This window comes from Mytilus trossulus, chromosome 8 (assembly GCF_036588685.1).
Source record: "Mytilus trossulus isolate FHL-02 chromosome 8, PNRI_Mtr1.1.1.hap1, whole genome shotgun sequence".
NCBI classification, from domain to species: Eukaryota; Metazoa; Mollusca; class Bivalvia; order Mytilida; family Mytilidae; genus Mytilus; species Mytilus trossulus.
In genome coordinates, this window is record NC_086380.1 from 67,728,937 (window position 1) to 67,753,155 (window position 24,219).

General features: G+C 31.4%; 1 protein-coding gene across 1 annotated transcript; it reads left to right on the top strand.

Annotated features, from left to right (window-relative positions):
* The first annotated feature begins 1,492 nt into the window (after positions 1 to 1,492).
* LOC134682071 (uncharacterized) lies at positions 1,493 to 22,403 on the top strand. Its single transcript, XM_063541674.1, has 2 exons — positions 1,493 to 1,538; positions 20,604 to 22,403. Exon 2 carries the CDS (start codon positions 20,605 to 20,607, stop codon positions 22,288 to 22,290), a length of 1,686 nt encoding a protein of 561 aa, XP_063397744.1. The 5' UTR covers positions 1,493 to 1,538; position 20,604; the 3' UTR covers positions 22,291 to 22,403.
* The last annotated feature ends 1,816 nt before the right edge of the window (positions 22,404 to 24,219 follow it).

Here is a 24,219-nt window from a genome sequence, read left to right on the forward strand (position 1 = left end):
TCAACCCTTTTCTATGTTGATAACATTCTGAAAATTACATGAAATTAACCCTTGTTATTTGTTTTGAACGAATAGAATTGACAAAAATAAAATTTCCAATACTTGTTTCGTAGGTGACCGTTTTGTTGTGGACATATTTACATGTTTTTTTTCTCTACACAATCTCTATATTTCAATAGTAACAAGAAAGATTATATTCATTAAAACACGTACTAAGCTGTACACTGATTTTGTTTTATAATTTTAAAACCAGATACTGAAGGAGATTTGAACCGTTTCGAAGTGTACATTAATAAAAATACGGTTTCACTCGTGTCCATTTCATGTGCTCTTTTTTTGTTAACAATTAAACTGCCGTTATTAAAACATCATTTCTTTTGTAAGAACCTTATTTTTATATCTCTTGCAAACATTGAGCATGAATGTTGAATAGGGCGTTAGATCTAATTCAATGTACTGAATGCACAAAAAAAATACTTGTAAAGATCAGACACATTTAAAAAAAAAAGTGGCTGGGACAAGAAATCACGGTTTTGTAGAAAAACGCCAATAAATCGAGAGATATATAAGTAAATTTGTCTTAGATATCAACCCTTAAGTTTCTTCATTTGTTTTTATTTTCCGTTAACGTCATCAATTAACTGTACATTTGCATTTTAATACACACAATACCATCGAATTACGATTATCAAACAAGAAAAATTCCATAGAGAACGTTACAATTATCATCCCGAATTTTTCAACGGCAATTTTCAAAGCACTTAGACAATTCCATTGCACTGTTACGATTCAAATATGATGTAATGGCATAGAAAGACCTTGCAGCTGAGTAACTAGTGACAAAAACATGCTACATTTGAGAAAAATTACTGTAAAGATTTTAACTATATCTGCCGTCGCCATATTGGGATAATCGTAATTGCAGTTACGATTATCTCTTTAATACAAGTGATTTGTTCCAACTTTCCAATTTTTCTCATCCCAGGCATCGATGACCTTAGCCGTATTTGATACAATAATTTGGAATTTTTGGAATAGATCCTCAATGCCCTTCGACGTAGTACTTGTTTGGCTTTATAACTATTTTGATATGAGCGTTACTGATGAGTCTTATGTAAACGAAGCGCGCGTATTAAATTATATTCCTGGTACCTTTAAAAACTATTTACACTTGAAATGGGGAAAACATTCTGACTAATTTATAAATTAAGTGCAAGAATGGACCCCTTATATATATACTGGTTGTTTAGCAATAGAAACATTAAAACTATATTTAATAGCTAAGGTAGTATTGGCGAGTCAGTATATTTTTTATTGTTTTTTTTTTAATTTTTTGAAGCATACATATAAGTATCGGAGTTTTGGAATACTTGCAACAATTCCTTGTTCCACAAATAAAAAGACAAACTAAAGAAAGTACGACGAAGGACTAGCTTTTAAATAAACCGCGATAGTAAACTTTAAGTTATCGACGACGAATTGCTAAATTGGTCACGTGACAAATTATCTACCTTACTCTTTGTTTACTGATTTGACAGGTTTGTTTAATGTCTAATATTACACCGTTTTAAACACTAACATTATCACTAATGATATGTAATTGATCTGTGCTGTACATATTCAATCAATTGAAAAGTTTTAAAATACAAAAAATATTTGGAATCATTGTGAATTATTGACTCTCTCATTCTACTTTCGTTTTCCGTCCGCTTTTTCTTGATTCAAATGAAATAGTGAATAGTTTTATTATTAGTTAGTAATTTTACCTGACCATATCGGGAAATAGGTATTTAGTCGGATCTTAACACGTACGTGTGATTTGTTTAAACCGGTTTTCGATAAAAAATATACAACAGAGAGCAGAATAAAAAAGGAAAAAACAAATTTTCCTCTTTTTTTACTCTAATTTCTGACAAGTGCAATTAGAGGCCAAAATAAGACCAGAACGTAATAAATTTATTCTATAATCCATGTATTTGAGAAAAAATCATGAAAAACAAAGACAATTATGTTTTATTAGTATTTATTTGATACATTTCAAAATAAATTTATACTGAATTCTACACTTTACTGTCCATTTTCATTCAACTCTCCGTAAATGATGCAACTTAGAATAAATTTATTCTAAATGCATGGTGCTTTCTGTATATAATCATTTATAAAATAAATTTATTATAAAGAGCCTTGATATCTATTATCAGTTCGAGAAAATCATAGAATAAATTTATTCTACATTTAATGTAATTTATGATTATAACAATATTTAAAATAAATTTATTTTGAAAGTCCAGTAATCTGTATGCTGAGGCTGTGTTACAGAATAAATTTATTCTACATTTAATGTCATTTATGATTATAATAATATATAAAAAAAAAATATTTTGAAAGTAAAGTAATCTGTATGGTGAGGTTGAGGCACAGAATAAATTTATTCTATGTTCAATGTGATTTTTGTCTTGTATAATAATATATAAAATAAATTTATTCTGAAAGTACAGTTATCATATTAAGGAGGCGACACAGAATAAATTTATTCTACATTCAATGTGGATTAAAAGTATTATCATATATAAAATAAATCTATTTTGATAGTACAGTAGTTGTGTTAACTTATAAGGTTGAGACACAGAATAAATTTATTCTGGTTATAAAAATATGTAAAATTTGTTTAGGAAAAAATACACTGATCTGTAAGAATACATCAGGCTACATAGAATAATTTTATTTTAAACCAGCAGTATTTTTTATAATATTTGATATGTTCACATAATAAATTTACCTTGACAATACATTTAGGTAATAAAAAATGTGTTCCTATATAATTTTCCATCTTTCATGTCTATTTAATAACATATAACATTCATAAAAATGTATTTTATTTGAAGTTGCGATCTGACTATTTTTGTTATATGGGACTGAATAGAAAAACTGTGCAGCAATTTAAAAAAAAAAATATCAACATATAAATGTAAAATAAACAGATAAGAAATAGTAAAAGTTCAACAGGTTTTTCTAAAATTGAAAATAAATCTTTTTTATAAACATGTCTTTCTCTGTAAATGAACGTGCTATGAATTGTTCTTTTTCTTGCTTCTGGATAGGCCTGATCTGAAAGAAGTAACGACAAATTCAAAACAATTTCAAACATTTTTAGTTATCATACCAAAATTTATTATATTTGATGAAGAAACTGTCTGTCTTTCTTTTATTTATGGTGTCTATTTTGTTAATATAATATTATTCACTCTTTTAATTGTCATTAATAACAGTCTTGCTCAGTGTTGAAGTCCGTACTTTGACCTTTGATGATTTACTTTTATAAATTGTGACTTGGATGGAGAGTTGTCTCATTGGCACCCATACCACATCTTCTTATATATATATATATATATTGCCTCTGGATACAGCAAGATAAAGATGGCTATGCTATGCACTTGAACTAACCCGAATAATTCAGTTATATTCCGCTGATCTACGAAGGCTACATTAACCTCGTGTTGGAGAAAATCGGACACAGAAAGGGCTTGAATTATTCGAGCTACACTTGAACAGCAGTTGTTGAATTTTTATACAATAAAGGGATTAACGTACAGTAACTCATTAAACTTTTACAATTTAAAAGTCAACACTCTATCAAATTAAAAACTCATTATTACATACCTAATCTCCATCTTCAGAAACACTGTATAAGTATGGACTGAATAACAATCTAATCTTTTTTGCTGGTGTTGCATAACATTTTTCTCACTCTACAAGAAATATTTGAAGTTAAAATGCAGGAACACTTACTCTGTTATTAATTTTCTTCAGGCATATTTCTTTATTTTTTATCAGGATTGGCATGAATCGTTTCCAACTTCCTGAATATGCATGTAATATTTGCCATTGGACATTCAGCCAGTCATGATCAATCAATCAATCAATCAATCATAGAGTCTTAAAACAGATGAATGGTTCATGCCTAGGAGACAGCGAACTGAAGACACACATTACAATTAAAAAACAGGGTTCATTAAGTTTTAAACAACACACAGGACTTGTGTTGACAATACTTTTACCTACCCCATTCAACATACCAGAAACAAGTAAGACATGTTTCAAAAAGAACAGCAGCTTCCTCAGGCAAAAGTATGAGTAATGTACCCAACACATTCCCCCATTCAACAAAATATCCATTTTCCTGTCAAAATGTTAAAGATGCTCCTTCGGCACTCTGATACAAAAATATATTGAAATTTAGGTACATGTACATTGTCAACATTTTACACATTTTATTACCCAAATATGAGTGCAAATGTCTCGCCTTTTTCTTACTTATCATTCAAATCATGTTGAAAGTCTTTAGTATGTAGGTTTTACTACAAATATCACGTATACTTAACATTAGCAATGCACAACTACAATGTATGATTGTTGTCATGTATACTATTAAACGAGAAGACCTCATTTTGTGTGTCGCTTCTCTTCCTTCCACCACGATAAATTATTCATCATGACTCGACCAAAAACCTTAACCTGCAGCAGGACAGACGGAAGGACGAACAAACGAACGCACGCACAGATTCGCAGACTAGAAAACACAATGCCAAAAGATGGGGCATAAAACTTATTGTTGAAATTGAAAGTAGTGAGTTGGCAAAAAAGAAAGTAGGGTAGGGATAAGAGGGAATCAGGACTTTTTCGGAACCTCGGGATTTTGGGATTGACCCTTACGGGATCCGGGAATATATTTTTCGATTTCGGGATATGAATTTCTTTAAATTTTGCATCTCGTGATTTCGTGTTTTTAAGCCGGGGATTTCGGGATCAGGACCCCTCCGACCACCCCTAAAATTAGCTTTAGTCGGTCAGTCATATATACAAGATTCATATCCTACCATTGGCATGTTGATAATGCCCTCATAAGAAAAAGCACTGATGGATTGTCCTAGAAGCATATTTTATTAGACTAATATATTAATACATGTTTGGAGCGGTGCAAATTTTACCAAAAGATGCATTGTAGCAAAGGAGAAGAGTAATTGTTGTCTGAGACCAGAGACACAAAAAATATTGAATTTAACAGAAAGGAAACAAATATCAGACTTTGAAAAAAGGGAGAGGGATTTTAATACTTTTATGAAATTCTCCATACATAATATCTTTTTAATACAAAAAATCATCCCAGTTCACAAGCTGTATATGACCGCGATTTTGTGGGTGTGTTCTGGTGTTGCTAATAGTACCTGAGAATCAGATCTTAATACAACATCTTATCATCAAACAATTAGGTTAAGGTCATGTTACCCCGACAAATAGACATGACACCACAGTTGTCATGGTTGTTCCATACACTACATATTATTGACCTATTGCTTAGAATGCCCGAAAAATTGACCCAACCACACAACTAAAAATTGTCCAATGAACCATAAAAATGAGGTCGAAGTCAATTGAGACCTATCAGACGGACATTTCCAGCTGACAATGATTCCATACATGATACACATTATATTGGTACCCTACTGCTTAAGGCATCTAAGAAATAGACCAAACCACAACACCATACATCGGCCAATGAACTATGAAATTGAGGCCAAGGTCAGACGGAACCTATCGGGTGGATATGTACAGCTTACAATCATTTCAATAATCAATACAGCAAATATAGATGACTGACTAGTTACAGTATCTAGATACAGTCTTGCTTAAGTTACTTTATCTTTGATAAATGATCCATGGAATAAGGTCCAGGTCAGGTTCACCCTACATGTACCTAGCTGACGAACATTTAAATGTTGTTAGGAACCCATATACCAAACATAGTTATCATATTACTCATAATAAGTGAGTTTTTTATTTAACAAAACAAAATGTATCAAGCAGTTACTGAACCATGAAAATGAGGTTGCCGGGACATTGATATATGACAGACGGAAATTTCGTAACATATCGTATGAAACATTTAGATTGTCTAACCTATGAAATATAATGCTTCAAACAAAGAGTGTACACCATCGTCGCCGGTGCCGCTGGGTTGCAATACCTACTATGTCTCGCATACAGGCGTCGTAGAAAGAAAAACACATCACTGCACAACAGACATGAACGTTTCATATAAACCTCTGAAGAAAGAGATACCTTTCTGAGAAAATTTATTTTTTCCAAATAGGACCCATTAATTTGTATTCATGCTTGACTATATTTCTTCCAGAGTTTAATCGTTAGTACACATGATATATATCATGTGTATGCTACACTTTTACCATTATATAATATTTATGAAAAATTCACTGTTGTCAAAGTGTGTACATTTCCCTCGAGATACAATGTATATTATTTACCATTTAAAATTCCTTAATTTTGCAGTCAGAATTAATACATTTTTTTAAAAATTATTCGAAAATGCCTGCCCATAACAAGTATAAATTTGATGACCATTCAGGCATTCATTTGAGAAGAAAGATTTGACTGAGGTGTGTCTTTTCAAAGAGGTTCTTTTAGTTCAAAAAGGACATCGGTGGTCTACTAAAATAGTGCATAGTTAAGAAAGTTTGTCAACAGAAGGCATGAAAGGCTTATAAGGTTTGGATCCATTAAAACGTTTAATCCCGCTGCAAATGTTTGCACCTGTCCTAAGTCAGGAATCTGATGTACAGTAGTTGTCGTTTGTTTATGTAATATATACGTGTTTCTCATTTTGTTTATATAGATTAGACCGTTGGTTTTCCCGTTTGAATGGTTTTACACTAGTAATTTTGGGGCCCTTTATAGCTTGTTGTTCGGTGTGAGCCAAGGCTCCGTGTTGAAGGCCGTGCTTTAACCTATAATGGTTTACTTTTTAAATTGTTATTTGGATGGAGAGTTGTCTCATTGGCACTCACACCACATCTTCCTATATCTATTATAATATCTATGTTAATATTTATAAATACATAAACTAGATACTTACATGATTTATTTCTTATCTAAGATCGGTATTTAATTGCCTAGATTGAATTGCTTTGGCCTAGCGTGTTAAGTATTTGTAGATTTATTGTTTTCGTAAACTTTAGCAGACTGTCTGATTGACTGTTAACTTTAATGTATGATGCAGCTGTGTTTGAACTGTAATCATTTCTAATTAGAGCCGTACAATTTATGTTCCTGTTTGTTTATATTCTGTTCCAATACTTCCGATACTATTCTTTCTATTTTTTGTTCATTATTCTCTCTTCTGTAAACCCCCATCCACAGCCTCAGGTATAGATGAAGTGTGACTGTCATATACATGAGGCCTGGTCTAGTAATGTCAGCAGTGTGATCTGCACATATATCATTTTGTAGAAAAAGATGAACGGGTGGCGTTATACATTGTTTTGATGTAAGATATGATACATCTTTTCTATAAAATCGATTGATTGACAGATTGGTGGTTGCAGAACGTGCAGTGTCAAATAGTTCATGCATACATGCACGGAACGAAAAGCTATTTTAAAACAATACATACCATGGGGAATACCTGCAATAAAGGGTAGACCAGGATCTCGAGACCAGGATGAAGTTCGGTAAACTTTTTATACGGGTTTTACATTTTTTCTATTTTGGCGGATGAAGACAATTCTATTCCCAAGTCACCCTTAAGTGTCCATAAAATCAGCAGCACCCATACATATATACCTTCTTTCCAATCTTTTAAAACAAATAAAAGAAAGGATAAGACAAAATGATACACATTCTCAAACGACTATTTTATCGGTAATAATACTTGAGGGTCTTGTTGGAGTTGACAGATTATCAAATAACGCGATTGGGAAACGCGGAATAAAGGACAAAAAATATAGCATATACAAAAAAAATATAAAGAATAGAAAATAAAAGGATGATCAAAAAGAGAATAATGAGCAAAATTATAATATTAGAATAGAAAAAATGTTTTAAAAATTAAAAGAATACAAAATCGATGGACCATCCATCCAGACCATTATATTTTTTTTGTTGTCCATTTTTAACATATTATTTTATTTGAAAGATATAAAATGAACATACATTAATAACCTCTATGAAATGACACAGATTCAAATAATTTGCAACCTTCGATTTGTTTAATTTATGTTAGCAAACAAGTGCCGCATATCTATCAGAAGTTGTAAAATAATTATTACTAATTACAACAAACGCGGCTTAAAAGCCTTATCAATTTTATGTAATGCACGCGTACGTTGACTGTAGGCACCCTAGTGTTACCACATGCCGAGAAGTCTTCAAATGGAAACACAAGATAATTAATGACAAGACGTAGGACACTTAATTAAACTGGACCCCTGTTGTGTTCACTTATCGCTACACTGACGGTGCGAAGCTATAGATGGAATGGCGGACCAGTTTATATGACACTGATCTGTAATTTTGTATAATATGATCACTTGGTATTTCTCTCTATGTACGTGCAACGAAGATGACAGACAGTGGACATCAACAGGAGGAAAGACAAGTTAAACATAGAAGGGATAGTTTTCCAGTTTCGTTTATGAAACATTCATCACAGTTCAAGAAATTGGAGGTTAGTTTTGCTCAGTTTACTAGAGGTGGGGTGAGGGGTGGGGGTCAAGGATACTAGGGTCCCGTCATGGATACCCGACATATATGCTCAATGCATAATAGACAATATAAACAAGTACAATTTGGAATAAAACATTTATGGAACTCCAAAACTGATTATGATAACGATAATCATATCATTAAAGAAAGAGGTGTATCATGAAGCAAAGCTTAATGCTATAACTAAATTTGACTATATTACTCTGACAATTTGTTTTATCACAAAGATAAATTTATATACTACAAGTGTGGACACAGACCAGTGTGGATAGTATGTTTGGGTTTTTGACAGTGTTTTGTATGACAAAAGAAATTCTTTGTTATCTCCATTGGTTTCTATATTATTAAGTATGTTGCATAATATGACAACTAACCTGAGCATTAGCAGAGTTGTTTATTTTATATTTAGTTTTTTTTATTTTCAAGACGGCCATAAAAGAGCTCGAGACACTAATTGCATCAGTTACCAAATGATTATGTCAGATAGAGTATGTTCCACATTCTTGATTTTGGATACATTTTGAAGCTAGTAGAAGAGGAACACATAACAAGTTAATGTTTTCATGATGTGTTTTTTTTTTTATATTGGAGATGGTATCTGAAAACATGCGAACATAAGTTTGAACGTAAAATTATTAGATAAATATTATTTATTATCTTAAGTTTAATTATTATGATATTAATAATGTTTCTAATTGGTAATCTCATTATTATTTCGGGCAGAACCAATTTGCGCCAATTGCAGTTTTGAAAAGGTATTATTTGCGCCACTCTCTTTTATTTTGATGGTATTAATTGCGCCAATAAGTGAAATGAAATTGCGTCACATTAACCTGTTAATATTTTTTTTTACCTATATTATACCTGTACATGTTTTACATATATCAAGTCAAGACAAACACTTTATGAAAGTCTCACCACTTGTTACATATAAAATATACAGCTTTTTAAAACACAAGATAACAACACGAGTCACTCTACAAAGAGTTTTGAGAGACTATAAAACAATTTTTCTTAAAATTATAATACAAGTACAAGTCAACTATCACGAGTATAAAATACATTTCCGCTTTATGAAAATTTCACAGCAGATTGTGGCAGTATACAATACCACATCTTCATTTGTAAAAAGAAATATAACTATTTCATTATCAGTCTCCAGAAATTAGAACGTCAAATGTTGAGATCTGCGAGCATAAGAAAAGCAACCAATATGTTTTCAGAGCGACTTTCAAAAATAATAAATTCAGAGATCTTCAAAATTGAAGATTTTTTTTTTAGAAAAGAATGATTTAAAATATGTGCGTCAGTTTATGTATAGAGAGAGAGAAGTAAACCGCGTACGGCTTACCTTAAAAATGAAGCAGAATTTCAGAATATTGAATGATATGGGTGTTGCTACAAACAAAGTTGATGATTTTGTATTTTGTAACGATCCACAAAGCGGGATAATTTTATTAGGCTATTTTCTGTGTACAATGTCAGAGGATTTTTTTGCTGATGGTACCTAGTCAAATTTTAGTTGTTATATAAAAATAAATAAAATTGGCGCATTTAGAGGATTATTTTATTGGCGCAATTGATACCTATAGTTTTGAAAAATAGGTGGCGCAAAAGAAGTATTGGCGCAATTAAGTTGTGGCGCAAATGAGTTACTTTTTGGCGCAAAAAGATATCGCCCATTATTTCCTACTGGTGAAAGTTGAAGTAATCTTTAAACATTTAAAAAATTAAAAAGTTAACTTTCTTTACGCTTAGTCTTAGAACAGCTGTTTGGACACACTAGCTATGAAATTGTTGCATAGAAAGATGGAAAATGTACCTATTATTTTAGCAAAAAGTGAAAGATACCCATGGGCGGGACCAATCATTTTTAAAAGAGGGTTCTAAACATTTGTTCCAATTTAAAACCAATGATCGTAAAAAAAAAGGTGTTCAAAGCACAGAACCCTAACTGGATCCGCCACTGAATCCAAAGGATATTTGTACTCATAAGTCTATGAAAAAATAACACACCATTGCGAAAAATGAATAAACGAGCAAGAGATTATTTTATGTAAAAAAACCAGTTTTGAACATTTTCATAAGTACCTAAAGAACTGTACTCACACTCTTATGGAATCTGTTTGGCACACAGAATAATTGACAAAAAGTCTGCATCTTCGTGGATAACATGACCATTTCAGTCAAAATATAATACGCTGTTCTTTATAAGTCACCAGACACTTCTATCAAAATGAATTTGTTTAAAGAAACACAAAAGTTTAAAAGGCAGATAAAATGGCAGAAGTTACTACAACCACAGAGAACATTAGGGACGGATATATTTTGAGGAAAATATTTAGAGGTAATTTAAAAGATTAAACTTTTAACTGGCTAGAAAGAAGTATCTCAGAATGCTGAAATTAAGAATCATAATTGTTTTTGAAAAGTGTTCTTTCTTATCTCGTTGCAAAAGGTTTTGAAAGTGCTGTTTTAAATATAATTCTTATTATGACAATTGAAGTTCGGTCGGAATAGTTATTAGTGAATTAAAAGTCATTATTTTAAGAATGCGTGCAAAGAATCGGTTACTCTATGAAAAGGAATATATTATGAATTTTAGAGCGAAGGCCTGATATGTGATGTGCAGTTGTACAATCATTTGCACATCTTATTTATACGGCGATGAGATCTGGCTGCTCCTTCAGTCCTTGTACATCTCTCTGGAACATTTGCTTACTTTACAAGTTACAGTTCGTTTTTGATAAGGTTAGTGTAAGATGTTGCAAGACTTTAACCATCCTGAGTTATGCCCATTTATAAACATAAAAATAGCTGGATGTTTCGCTTCTGTTCTGTAACTTAAGTTTGCCTCAAGCAAATGTAAAAAATCGTATATACAATGCATATTACCATAAAACACAGATCAAGATTTAAATTGAGTGGCCTAACTTCTACCGTTCTTGAGTTAAGGCCATTTATAAACATACAAAATGCTGAATGTTTCGTTTCCGTCCATTAACTTTTAATTAGTTTGGTCCGTGTAACACTTATCAATTCAAAGTTTTAAAAAGTTTTGAAATTTTAAATTTTTGGAATTTTGATCAAAGTTTTAAAATATCAAAATTTCAAATTGTGTTAAAGTTTTGAAATTTTGAAATTTTAACCAAATTATTAAAATATCAAAATTCTAAATATCGTTTATAAATTTGATATTTTAGAAACTTGATCAAACTTTTAAAATACTAAACCTAATGTGCAATTTTGATTATTTCACTTTTTGAAAGTTTAATTTTTTAAATGTTTGCTTAAAATATCAAAAATATAAAGGGGCGACAAGAGGGGTACCTGTAATCACTGATTTTAACACGGCTCTGATAAGAACTATTCTTAGTTATAAATAAATAGCATGAAATATATCAAATCATTCTTAATAACAAAATAAATAATGAAAAGAAGAAGTCGGTTTTTTTTTATGAAACATATTAGACATCACATGGGATAACAGTATCCTGAAATTTTAAGGTTGTGCATCTATCAAAAAAAAATATAATTAAAACTATTTAAACCGGAATCAACTACGTTGATTTAAATCTCTTATATAAGGTTAGCGTTTGAGATAAATAATTCAAAGCTATTTTGTGTTCCCAGTGCCCAACATTTAGAAGTATCAGTGAAAAATTACCAACTCGCAGTAAACCATATAGTATTATTCGCCTTTTTGACGTTCCTGATGAAGGTAGATCCAGAAAAAGCGCCTCGGTGGGCTGGCATACAACTTAAAACGTTTTCCTTTCTTGTTTATCGATTGCATGATGATAATATATTGCCTTTTATGATGTATTTCAGTTCCCGGCAAGAAATGATACGAAAGGAATACTTAAATATAGCGTCGCAATAAAAGTTGTTCTAGGCGTATTGCAGCTGGCCCCTAGACAAAAAAGTGTACTGGTTCAGCGATTATAGACGTAATACTAAACTCCGAAACATAACAATGAACTCAAATCAAAATCATACAAGACTTAGAAGGACAGAGGCTCCTGGATTGTGACAGGCGCACAAATGCGGCGGGGTTTAACATGTTTCGTGAGATCACAACCCTCCCCTATACCTCTAGCCAATAAAGAATGAAAAACACACCTACAGTAAAACGCACTTCAATAGGAAATACAAGTCCTATGTCAGAATAGGAAACAAACTAAGAAACTAATTAACATGCATGACAATGATAATAAAATAACAAAGAACTACTATACATAAGGCTAGCAGTTACTGTCATACGCCAGCTCCAGACCTCAATTAAACTAATTGAAAGGTTTTATATGTCCTCATTATGCACACTCTCTCCCTGTTGCATTTATTGCTATTTTGTTCCAGAACATTCATGAAATATTTGTCACTGGCAACAACAAAAAAACGATAATTTAAAATAGGTTGTTTACATACAAATTACGAAGAAACGTAAGATTCAACTTCCGAGGACAAAGTTGCCCTTTGGATGGAGAGTTGTCTCATTGGCACTCACACCACATCTTCCTATATCTACTTATAGATGGATTTAAATATGTTTTAACTTCACTTTGGTCAAACACCTCTTTAATTGTTTCGTTCTTATTTGCTTGAATTTCAAATTTCAGTTTCAGCGTTCCGTATGTGATTTCTTTACTTTAAATTCTGCGTTTAACATTGTACTGGTTTTTCGAGAGTGACATTGGTGTACGGCCAAAAATGGAAAAAATCCATCATGCAGCTGACAATGTGACTTCTCTTTGCACGCCCCATTCTGACTGGGTGTACATGTGAACTTTTAGTTTGCTAAAAGTCGGTTGTCGTACGATAACTTCAAATATAAATACCCAAATAAAAAAATGCAAATACGTGACAGTAATATCCTTTAATACAAAAAAATCTATTCCTTTTGTTTACTATAATAAAACAGTGGTTGATTTAGAACCTATAATGGAGCTACGTGTATGATAACCAGTCCAAACGTTGTCTTTAAGGTAGCAACCATGTAACTTTAAAAGTGGGGTGAGGTTGTTTTGTCGAAGCGCTAACAATTTTATTAAGTTTTTCATCGCCATTAATCAACTTGTCTGGTTCAAAATTCAACACTAAAAGGCATGGATAATTTTTCTTTTGTCCTCGTCTGGCACAGAATATTATATCATCAAATTAGGGATCACAATATTTTAATGTACCATTATCGAAGCCCCTAGTGGTAGTATCAAGTAAAAAACAGGGACTATCTAAATATTGGTTCCCCAGACGATTACCATTTATCGCTGATAAAAACTTTTGAACACAATTTTCAACTTTCCAAATGCCGACACCTACAACTGGATAGATGGGTGCTTAATGTAGTACAGCGGCAACTATTACATAAACATGAATGCAAGTTGGGTGCTTTATGTAGTACAGCGGTAATTATTACATAAATAGGAATGCTCGTGAAAATAATGTTTATGGTATACGTTTATATATGATATGAAAGGTTTTAATTTTTACAAAACCAGAGCTATACGTTGGATTTAAAAGTTTACTTTATTTGGCCTTTTCAATTTCATTTGACTTTATTTGCCTTTTTAACTTAATTTGGTTCGAGTGTCAATGATAAGTCTTTTGTAAACGAAACGCGCGTCTGGCGCAAAAACCGGCAAAATTTATATTCCGGTATCCATCTATGATGAGTTTTTGTAGATACCTTGTAACAGTATCTTGGTTCCAATTTGCTGATATTGGATCATATTACCGTCTTAATTTCAGCGTAAAAAAGATTATATTAAAAACCTTCCATACTGTGGACTAGCACAACCTTAAACCATGCATTCAGAATCATGAAGCGCTTTTCTTGATCGACCTCCTTATGGAACGCTTAAAGCTGAATATTTAGGGCAAACAACTTACAAAGAACAGATAAAAACGTTTAAGAAGATCTTTCATTCTGTACATGAAATGATATATTCTTTAGCCAACATGATTGCAGAAAGTAAGAACTCGTAAAGCAAAACAGAAAAAAAATGAAATCAAAAGAGATAATACATCGTGTATTGGCCTTTTTATGGCTTAGAGTTTAGTAGAAAATGTATATATATACATGCTCAACATAACCATACTATTTGACCTACTGCGAGTTGTTCAGTTTTTACTGTTACTCCTGTTTCTCCTAAAATATGGGGCTAGAAAAACCAGCAGGTAAAATGGTCAATATCAGAGCCGTACGTCTGGTTTTCAAATGAATTATCTTCTTTTAAGAAATATTAATTTTGTCATCAAATTTTTCACCGCTTTCAGCTGTCCGTTTTATTTCATACATAAACTTTTAAGTATCAGTATGTTTTTAATTCATATTGTTTCGTTTCGTCCCGCTTTTATTTCGTTTCGCTTTTTCGGGTATCCCTCTTATTGCCCCTTTTCTATTTTGATATTTTAAGCAAACATTTAAAAAATCAAACTTTCAAAAAGTGAAATAATCAAAATTGCGCGTTAGGTTTAGTATTTTAAAAGTTTGGTCAAATTTCTAAACTATCAAATCTATAAACGATATTTAGAATTTTGATATTTTAATAATTTGGTTAAAATTTCAAAATTTCAAAACTTTAACACAATTTGAAATTTTGATATTTTAAAACTTTGATCAAAATTCCAAAAATCTAAAATTTCAAAACTTTTTAAAACTTTGAATTGATAAGTGTTACACGGACCTACCTAGTTTGCCTCAACCGAATGTTAAAATCACAAAACAGTCTTAATTACTTGAATCCTGTACATGTATCTCAATGTGGAAGTTGACACGTGCATATTTACGAGCAGGATCATTTGTAGCCCATAGACACATTTTCCATTTTGTTTTGTATGAACTGCATTTTTTTATTTGATCTTTCAGATAGCTTTGGTTGAACGGAATAATGGAAACATGTATTTGGGAATTTAACATTTACAAAGATGATTGTTCGAAAAGTTCAGAAGAGTTTGAAGATGAATAATTCCAACTACAGATCTGTATGTCACTAAAAGATCAGATTACTTAACGATTAGTATCAGCTGAATTATAACGAAGCTTCAAGTTGTCTCTCGTGTGAAAAGAATACAACCCCAAATAATTCTAACAGATGACCAGTGACAAAACATTGAACAAAAATGTTCAGGATTATATTATAAGCAAACAAAAACGACTTAGATGTATTTTTGAACTGTTTGTATGCCATCACATGATAACAAAAGAAGGTTTCCTGGTTAATGGACAATTACAAGGTTAAGTTTGGATTTCCATCGTACACTGTTTTTACAGTATGTATAAAGAAATGCTGTGGTGATTGGCTGTCAATTTAGTTTTTGAAGTTACTATGATTAAGGAATATTGATGTTAGCCGTGATTATGTATGTCATTTTCTATTTTAAGACTTTTATATTGTTTTTAAATGGGTAGTGATGGTTGCAAATTCAATAGGTCATTTAAATTGAGATTATGACCATTATGATATCTTGAAGGATTTTTTTTTAAAAAGAGGGGGAAAAGATTATTTTTGAGGGGGGGGGGGGGGGGGTAATTTTCACTCATTACAGATTTCAGAAATTGAAAATGAAATTTCAAAAATCATTTTGCCAAAAAAAAGAGGGGCAAGGGTATATTTTTTCTGGAGTGAGGGTTCAAATAGCAACAGCATAGTGTTCTGCACAAATGCATAAAAAAGAGGTAAATTTATTTATTTTAATTTTTTTTTGGGGGGGGGGGGGGCAATTTGCAACAGCATAGTGTTTTGCACAAAAGCCAAAAATTAAATATTATTCAAATGATATAAAAGATTCTAAGTTCTTTGGCTACCGTTAATCTGTGTCAGAAACCTATATTGCATCAAATAATTAATTACAATCCAAATTCAGACCTGTATCATGCACGAAAATTGTGTCCATTTTTGTCCCAACTGCTTAGACGGCGTGCAAAAAGCTGAGTCCACAAACGCAGTATAATGGAAATAATTAGCTACGATGTCGTGGATCCTTTTCATAAAACAGCGTCAAAACGCCATTTCTTTAGATTGTAACATAATAGCTGGACAATTAAAAAATTCAGGGGCCGTGTCAACGAAGCTGTCCTAGGACTAAGACATGTCTTTGGATGGTCTTAGGACACGTCTTAGTCCTAAGTCGGGTTAAAGAAAGTCTCCTAAAATAAGATATGTCCTAAATTTGGTCATAAAGTTAGGATATACATTTAGGTGTCTTAGGATAGTCCTAAAGGTTAAATCGTCCTAAAACGTAATAAAAACAACAAATATGGCATAAACTTAATACTTAAAATACTAATACAATATTAAACTATCTTTAGATAAAATTAATAAAAAAAAAAATATTGTTTAATGTTTGTTAAATATTTAATTGTATTATACATGTATCAAATTATTTCGTGCTGCCTTTTTTTAAGCCTCAACAATACTATCATCATAAGCAACATAATTTAAATAATTCAAGTATGGGAAAAAGTTTACTGCTTTTTTTTTCTTCCCCTAATCCTGATTCGATACATGTAATGAAATCGAGTGGACCTAAGGACAAAACTAGTTTGTGTACTAAAATTGCAGCACGAATATCACAAAGTTTTGTGACCATGTACTTTTGTTTTCGTATTAAATTCATTTATATCTTTTATCGTATTTAATAACGTATTTATTAGTATTCCGTAAAAAAAATTAACTTTTATTTTGCGTTAATTGTTTTCTATATAAGAGTCATCCTCCCTCTATTTACATATAGGTTCTAAAATACAATTCAATCTATATCATACAAATCTCTGCATATATTTTCAATTAAATAAATGTGTTAGGATGGTCCTAGGACCATCGCCGGATCGTAGTAAGGACAGTCATAAGACAGCTTTGTTTTACATCCTAAGACATGTCTCAGACGCGTCCTAAGACCATCCTAAATAATGTCCTAAGACATATCTTAGGACATATCCTAGGATACTTTCATTGACACGGCCCCAGGTGTTCAGTCTGGACCATCCAATCATTCAAATGTTGCAGATTTTATTAAACCTCTGGTTTTCCACATTTCGAATACCAAGTTATTTTGAAAATCAAAAGATAGCAATTGCATATTTTTCTTACCGATTCTTCCATTTTGATTATTCGTCCTTTCAAATTACTACTTCTTACAAATCATTCCAAGCATATCTACTATGGTCGTTTTTGATTTTTTTGCGGTAAATTTCATATAATGTCAGTCTGAATCTATACAATTCTATTTTACGAAAATGTGGGATACAATGTAAAATTTGTATAAGTTTTAGGTCAAAAACTCTATTTTATGCTAATTTAATGTTACAAGTTATACCGCTTTTTTGACGTTTTCTATATGTCCGTTTCATGCTTTATAGATTAAATATTAATTTGCCTTACTAGTAATGTGGATTCTTATGACATGCATTCATCATTTAATCATGAAAAACAAATCTTCTTAAAAAAATATTAAAATTACATATACATATAATATGCTTAAAGCTTTTAAAAAAGCGCATTTTACAGTTGCCATCAACTTTGTGCACACCGTCTTTAAAGGAGTTGACCTCTGCAGTCATATCCAGTTTCGTTTTGCAAAACAATTTATTGTATCAGTTTGTCTGTAATAAATAAGACCGTTGGAATTTTCTTTTAAATTATTTTAATTTTGTATCATGTAATACTTTTAAGATTCTTTTTATATAGAACAAAATTCATATGGATGTAGAATAAATTTATTCTGTGTCTCAGCCTCACCATACAGATAACTTTACTTCGAAATAGATTTATTTTATATATTATTATACAAGACAAAAATCACATTGAACATAGAATAAATTTATTCTGTGTCACAGCCTCAGCATACAGATTACTTTATTTCAAAACAATTTTATTTTATATATTATTATACAAGACAAAAATCACATTGAACATAGAATAAATTTATTCTGTGTCTCAACCTCACCATACAGATTACTTAACTTTTAAAATAAATTTATTTTATATATTATTATAATCATAAATGACATTAAATGTAGAATAAATTTATTCTGTATCACAGCCTCACTATACAGATTACTGGACTTTTAAAATAAATTTATTTTAAATATTGTTATAATCATAAATGACATTAAATGTAGAATAAATTTATTCTATGATTTTCTCGAACTGATAATAGATACCAAGGCTCTTTATAATAAATTTATTTTATAAATGATTATATACAGAAAGCATCATGCATTTAGAATAGATTTATTCTAAGTTGCATCATTTACGGAGAGTTGAATGAAAATGGACAGTAAAGTGTAGAATACAGTGTAAATTTATTTTGAAATGTATCAAATAAATACTAATTTTACAAAATTGTCTTTGTTTTTCATGATTTTTTCTCAAATACAAGGGTTATAGAATAAATTTATTACGTTCTGATCCTATTTTGGCCTCTAATTGCACTTGTCAGAAATTAGAGTGAAAAAAGAGGAAAATTGGTTTTTTCCTTTTTTTATTCTGCTCTCTGTTATACGAAGAAATGTCAAAATGTTTAGGACTTAATAAAATCCGTATTTCGGTAAGATTGTGCAAGCATACGATTTTTATTGCGTCTTACACTTTGTGAAGCGAATAATCTGTAACTACTTTATTCAAATATTCTGTAAAAACATTAATTTTGAGCTATGAAAGTCAAGTGGCTAGAGAATTTTTCCTGAGGAAGTTTTAAAAAAGTGCAAAAAAATATGTTTACAGTGGGTTAGCTTTCATTAGTCTTCACTATCTATAGATTAACAAATTTTGGTTATATTTTTAATTTGGAATCATCATTGAAGGTGGAGCGCGATTGCGCAGTTAATTAATTATATGGATGTGTCATTTGTATGATGAGTGACATTCCGTGGTATTATGTGCCAATTCGAAAAAGTTATACGAGAATTGTCTCCCCTTAACAGGTTCATTTTTTTATAATTATGTTTAGGTTTCTGATATAATTTTGAATAATTACAAAATGAATCAATGCAATACATTTCAGTTTTTGTTATTGATGTATCAAAACAATGATGTACGAATATAATTTCATAAATTTGAAACGTTTAAAATTTTTACATACCAATATAAAGAACTTTTTATAATTTTTGAAATAGACTATGAATGAGTATTTACTTCCCTCCATGATAGATTGATTGGGAAATGAGCCAGAGTTATCTATTTGTGATCACAGAGAGGGACTAGCAAGTACATTTAGATTGCAGCTAATTCATTGTTAAAACAATGTGCCACTATAAACGAATGTTATTTTATACAAATATAAGGACTTAGTCAGCTAAATCTACAAATTTTAATTGAAATTATGAATTTTTATTGCAATAAATTAATATGCTATATTAGTATAAGGGTTACTCTCCCTTTTCCCCAAATACTTTATTTTTTTGGTTTCTATCAATATAAATTATTTTCAAGTTTTTCTGTATTATACTGTATTATATGATATTGACGAATCTCGTTAAATATTTCCCAAAAATCAACGGTAATGATATAATTATTTTATGTCCGTCAGTTAATGTATTTACATGTCTTCGTTCAGATCCACGTTTAAGCATAAACATTTAATTTTTATTTGAAACACTTTATGACTAAAGAAATGTTGATCTTAACCTTGAACCGAAGTCTGATATGAAGAAAATCAATTAGGAAATAAAAAAGTTATTGAAATTTTAATAAATTCGAATCGAATATCTTCAGGTCAATTTAGGTCCTTTCAAGTCCATGTTTAGGTCTATTGTGTCACCTGATTTTGTGGATCGGCCAGTAAATCGACATTTTTCTCCTGCTCATAATTAAACTCGTCTAATGAAGGTCTATCTCTAGCTAAGAAGTTAAATTTTGTCAAATGAATACGAAGGTTGATGTCTTGGGAAAATGTTACTTTTTTATGATTTATAATTCACTGCGAGATAAAACAATCTTATCGGTTGTGAGAACTTGACATATTTTTGTAATCTAATATGTGAACTTTCAAGTCATATCAGTGTAACTGTTAAGATTTATTGTGTCTCTTCTGTTTTGTAGCATGTCGAGTAAACTGACTGTATGTGGAGTGTGCGAATACCGCAACATCACCAAACCCTCTGTAGTCTGGTGTTCTGAATGCGACGAAGGACTTTGTGAGGAGTGTAAAGAGCATCATGCAGCTTCAAAGGGGTCCAGAGAACATAGTATTGTCCCAATATCCGAGTACCAGCAGCTTCCTTCCAATATATTGGAAATAACTCAATCTTGTCAAAAGCACAATGAAAAGTACGTTATATTTTGTAAAAAACACGATTGTCCATGCTGTAGACGATGTGTTGTTGAAACTCATGACGATTGCAAAGAGTTAAATGCTATTGATGACGTCATTCGAAATGTTAAATCTTCAAGCGCATTCTTGGAAATGGAACACATGCTTGCGGAACTTTCAGAAAATTTACAGAGAATAAAAATAGATCGACAAAACAACATTAAAAGTCTGCAGGAGAACAAGACAAAAATAGAAAGTGAGATTCAGCAGATACGAGTATTGATTAACAATCATCTGGATAACTTGCAGGCAAGTCTGATAAGAGAGTTGTATGCCGCTGAAGAAACGGAAAACAAGAAAATAAGCTGTTTAATATCATCCATACAAGAGAAAGAAAGGGAGATTTCAGAATACCAGACCAATTTAGTTAAAATAAAACAACATGCCTCAGACCTCCAGACGTTCTTGGCTATGAAACACATCCAACAAGATGTAATAAAAAACGAACAATTCCTAGAATCCATGTTGAAAGAAAAAAATACGAACAATGTTATCATTTCCTTTGAAACAGAAAACACGTTTGAAACTCTACCTACCGCACTGAACAAGATGGGCACCATTATATTAGATACCAGGTCAAGTGATGTAACATTAACAAGCAGAAAGAACAAAGAAGCACAGATAATGGTACCAAACACACATGTTGCTACCATTGATGATATAAAACTTACTTTAAAACAGACCATGAAAACAATTGGAAGAGATATCACTGATTTATCATTACTACCTGATGGCAGAATGATACTTACCAACTACTATGGCCAAATAAATGTGATGAAAACCGACGGTTCGTTAGGTTTTAGATTAAAGACAGGATTTTGTACTTCTCAAATACACTATATAGAGGACAGTCAAAAACTTGTCGTAACATCTGGCAGTGACAAGTCAATCACGATAATCGATATGAAAACTAGAAAAACTGAAAAGTCGATTAAAGTCGGGTCATGGATTTTTGGAATAGTTCACAGGGATGTTAAACTATTCTTTAATGGATGTTCAAGTGGTTTATGTGTTCTAAATTTAGATGATGACTCTGTGACACATCTAGTTAATACTACTTTGTCTAAATACAGTAGCATTGAAATTTGGTCAGATCAACTTTATTATATAAACGATGATGATTCAGTGACATGCTGTGATCTTCAAGGGAAACTAAAATGGAAGTCAGAAATTGCAGCATTTCTTCGAGGTGCACGGGGTATAACGGTAGACAATAACGGACGTGTTTATGTATCAGGATATCTTTCTTACAATGTCGTTGTCATTTCACCAGATGGAAACAAACACAGAATATTGCTGTCAGAGAAAGATGGTCTTAAACAGCCACAAGCTTTGTTCTTTGATCGCAAAAATAACAAACTACTAATTGCGAACCAAACAAATAAGGCATTTCTTTATGATGTTTCAAATTATTGATTTGATACAATATACTCTTCTAAAAGAAACTTGTGCATAGGTTTTGATGTCTGTTACATTTGATGTTTATACGCCCAGACTTTCGTGCAAATACACATGAATTAGTCGTGATACATGAAATTCCTCTACAGAAATCTAACCTACAAAAATCAACAATTATAAACAAAATGTGTTAAGTGTATTATTATTCCCCTTTAAAAGTGTCCTGTACCAAGTCAGGAAGATGGTCATTGTTATATTATTGTTCGTTTCTCTGTGTGTTGCATTTTAACGTTGAGTCGTTTGTGCTTTCTCTTATTTTTGAGATATTGAGATAAGACGTGGCACGGTACTTGTCTATCCCAAATTCATGTATTTGGTTTTCATGTTATATTTGTTATTCTCGTGGTGTTTTGTCTGATGATTGGTCAGTTTCGGTGTTGTGTCGTTGTTCTCCTCTTATATTTAATGCGTTTCGCTCGGTTTTGGTTTGTTACCCCGATTTTGTTTTTTTGTCCATGGATTTATGAGTTTTGAACAGCGGTATACTACTGTTGCCTTTATTTAAGTGTATTATAAGGTCTTTCCACTTTTCCGTTTTCTATTTTTTTTTCTTCCGCCTAATTGTTTTCCTTCGCTGTTTTTTTGTTTTGCAATATGTCACTTATATTTTTAGAATATGATATCGAACAGTTTATACGCTTTTAAAACCAACTCTGCTCAACCGAATACTTTCCCATATAAGAGTTATCTCCCCAAACACTGTTTTTCTTGTTATCTCTAAGGCTTCACAACCGTATAAGAAACCGACAAATTTATTTTTCCAAATTGCTCGTTATATCCTCAGGATGTTCTGTTTTATTTTGACCGAAGCCATCCGAAGACTCCATATGAGAGTTATCCCCCCTTTTATATATGATACAAGTGATTTGCATTTCTAACTGGTAAACCATAAGTGATAGAGACCTAGGTTCTTTTGATTTAAGGTCCTTGGTCCAATAAAATGAAAATTAGGTCAAGGTCAAATTTGAAATTTTGATTTTGGCTTATTTTCACTTACTCCATTAACTTTATAAGATTGCCACAAATTATTTTTACTAAATTGTTAGTTGCGACATGTCGTAACTCATAAATTTTGATCGGAAGGGTGCGTAGACAATAAATGGAAGTTTTTGCCCCTCTTATATTTAGAATTATGCGTAAAGTGATATTACTCATGAACTATACATAATACTGACCTAGAGTCTTTTGATTTGGGATCCTTAGTTTATGACCTTGAAATTGAGGTCAAGGTCATAGGTTAATTGGACGTTCTAAATTTTGACCTTTGCTAGAAATTCATATTTTTTTATCATAAAGACATAGCAACTGACATTTTCAATTAAATCTTAATAGTTTTTATATCAAAATAGATCCTTATTGGTTGAAAGACCTTCAATTGTTCTTTGAACAATTGGTTTTTAATTTTGGTTTGCTTTTGTGATCAAGTTTACCGCTATGCGATTGGTTGTACGATATGTATTAATTTAGTCCCTCTTACTAGACATTGATTTATTTAGTGTACTGAATATTGCTTAATCACAGTGTATGGTCATAAAGCCTATATAATGAAACTGATTGGCGTTTACACATTTAAACAACAGAATGATGATTAACTATTCTACTCGAACTTTGTATTGGTCTTATTTGCAAACATACCACATCTTCTTATTTGATTTAGGACGTTATAATCCAAAGTTATTTATGATATGCGTTTTTTTTTAAATTTGATATTAGAATTTTTGCTATAATATTGATAGCTTTACTTTGATTTAATACAGACAAACTAAGTTATGTTTTCCTACCTTAAAAATGAAGTGCAGTAGCCTCTTTGCAGTAATTGCATGGGAATTTTGGATGCAATCATAACCATTCATTGATTGTTACTCAGAAAGGAGTGTCCTGTTATGC

Coding starts and splice junctions, on each gene's coding strand:
- LOC134682071 (XM_063541674.1), top strand. CDS start 20,605: ATGTCGAGTAAACTGACTGTATGTGGAGTGTGCGAATACCGCAACATC.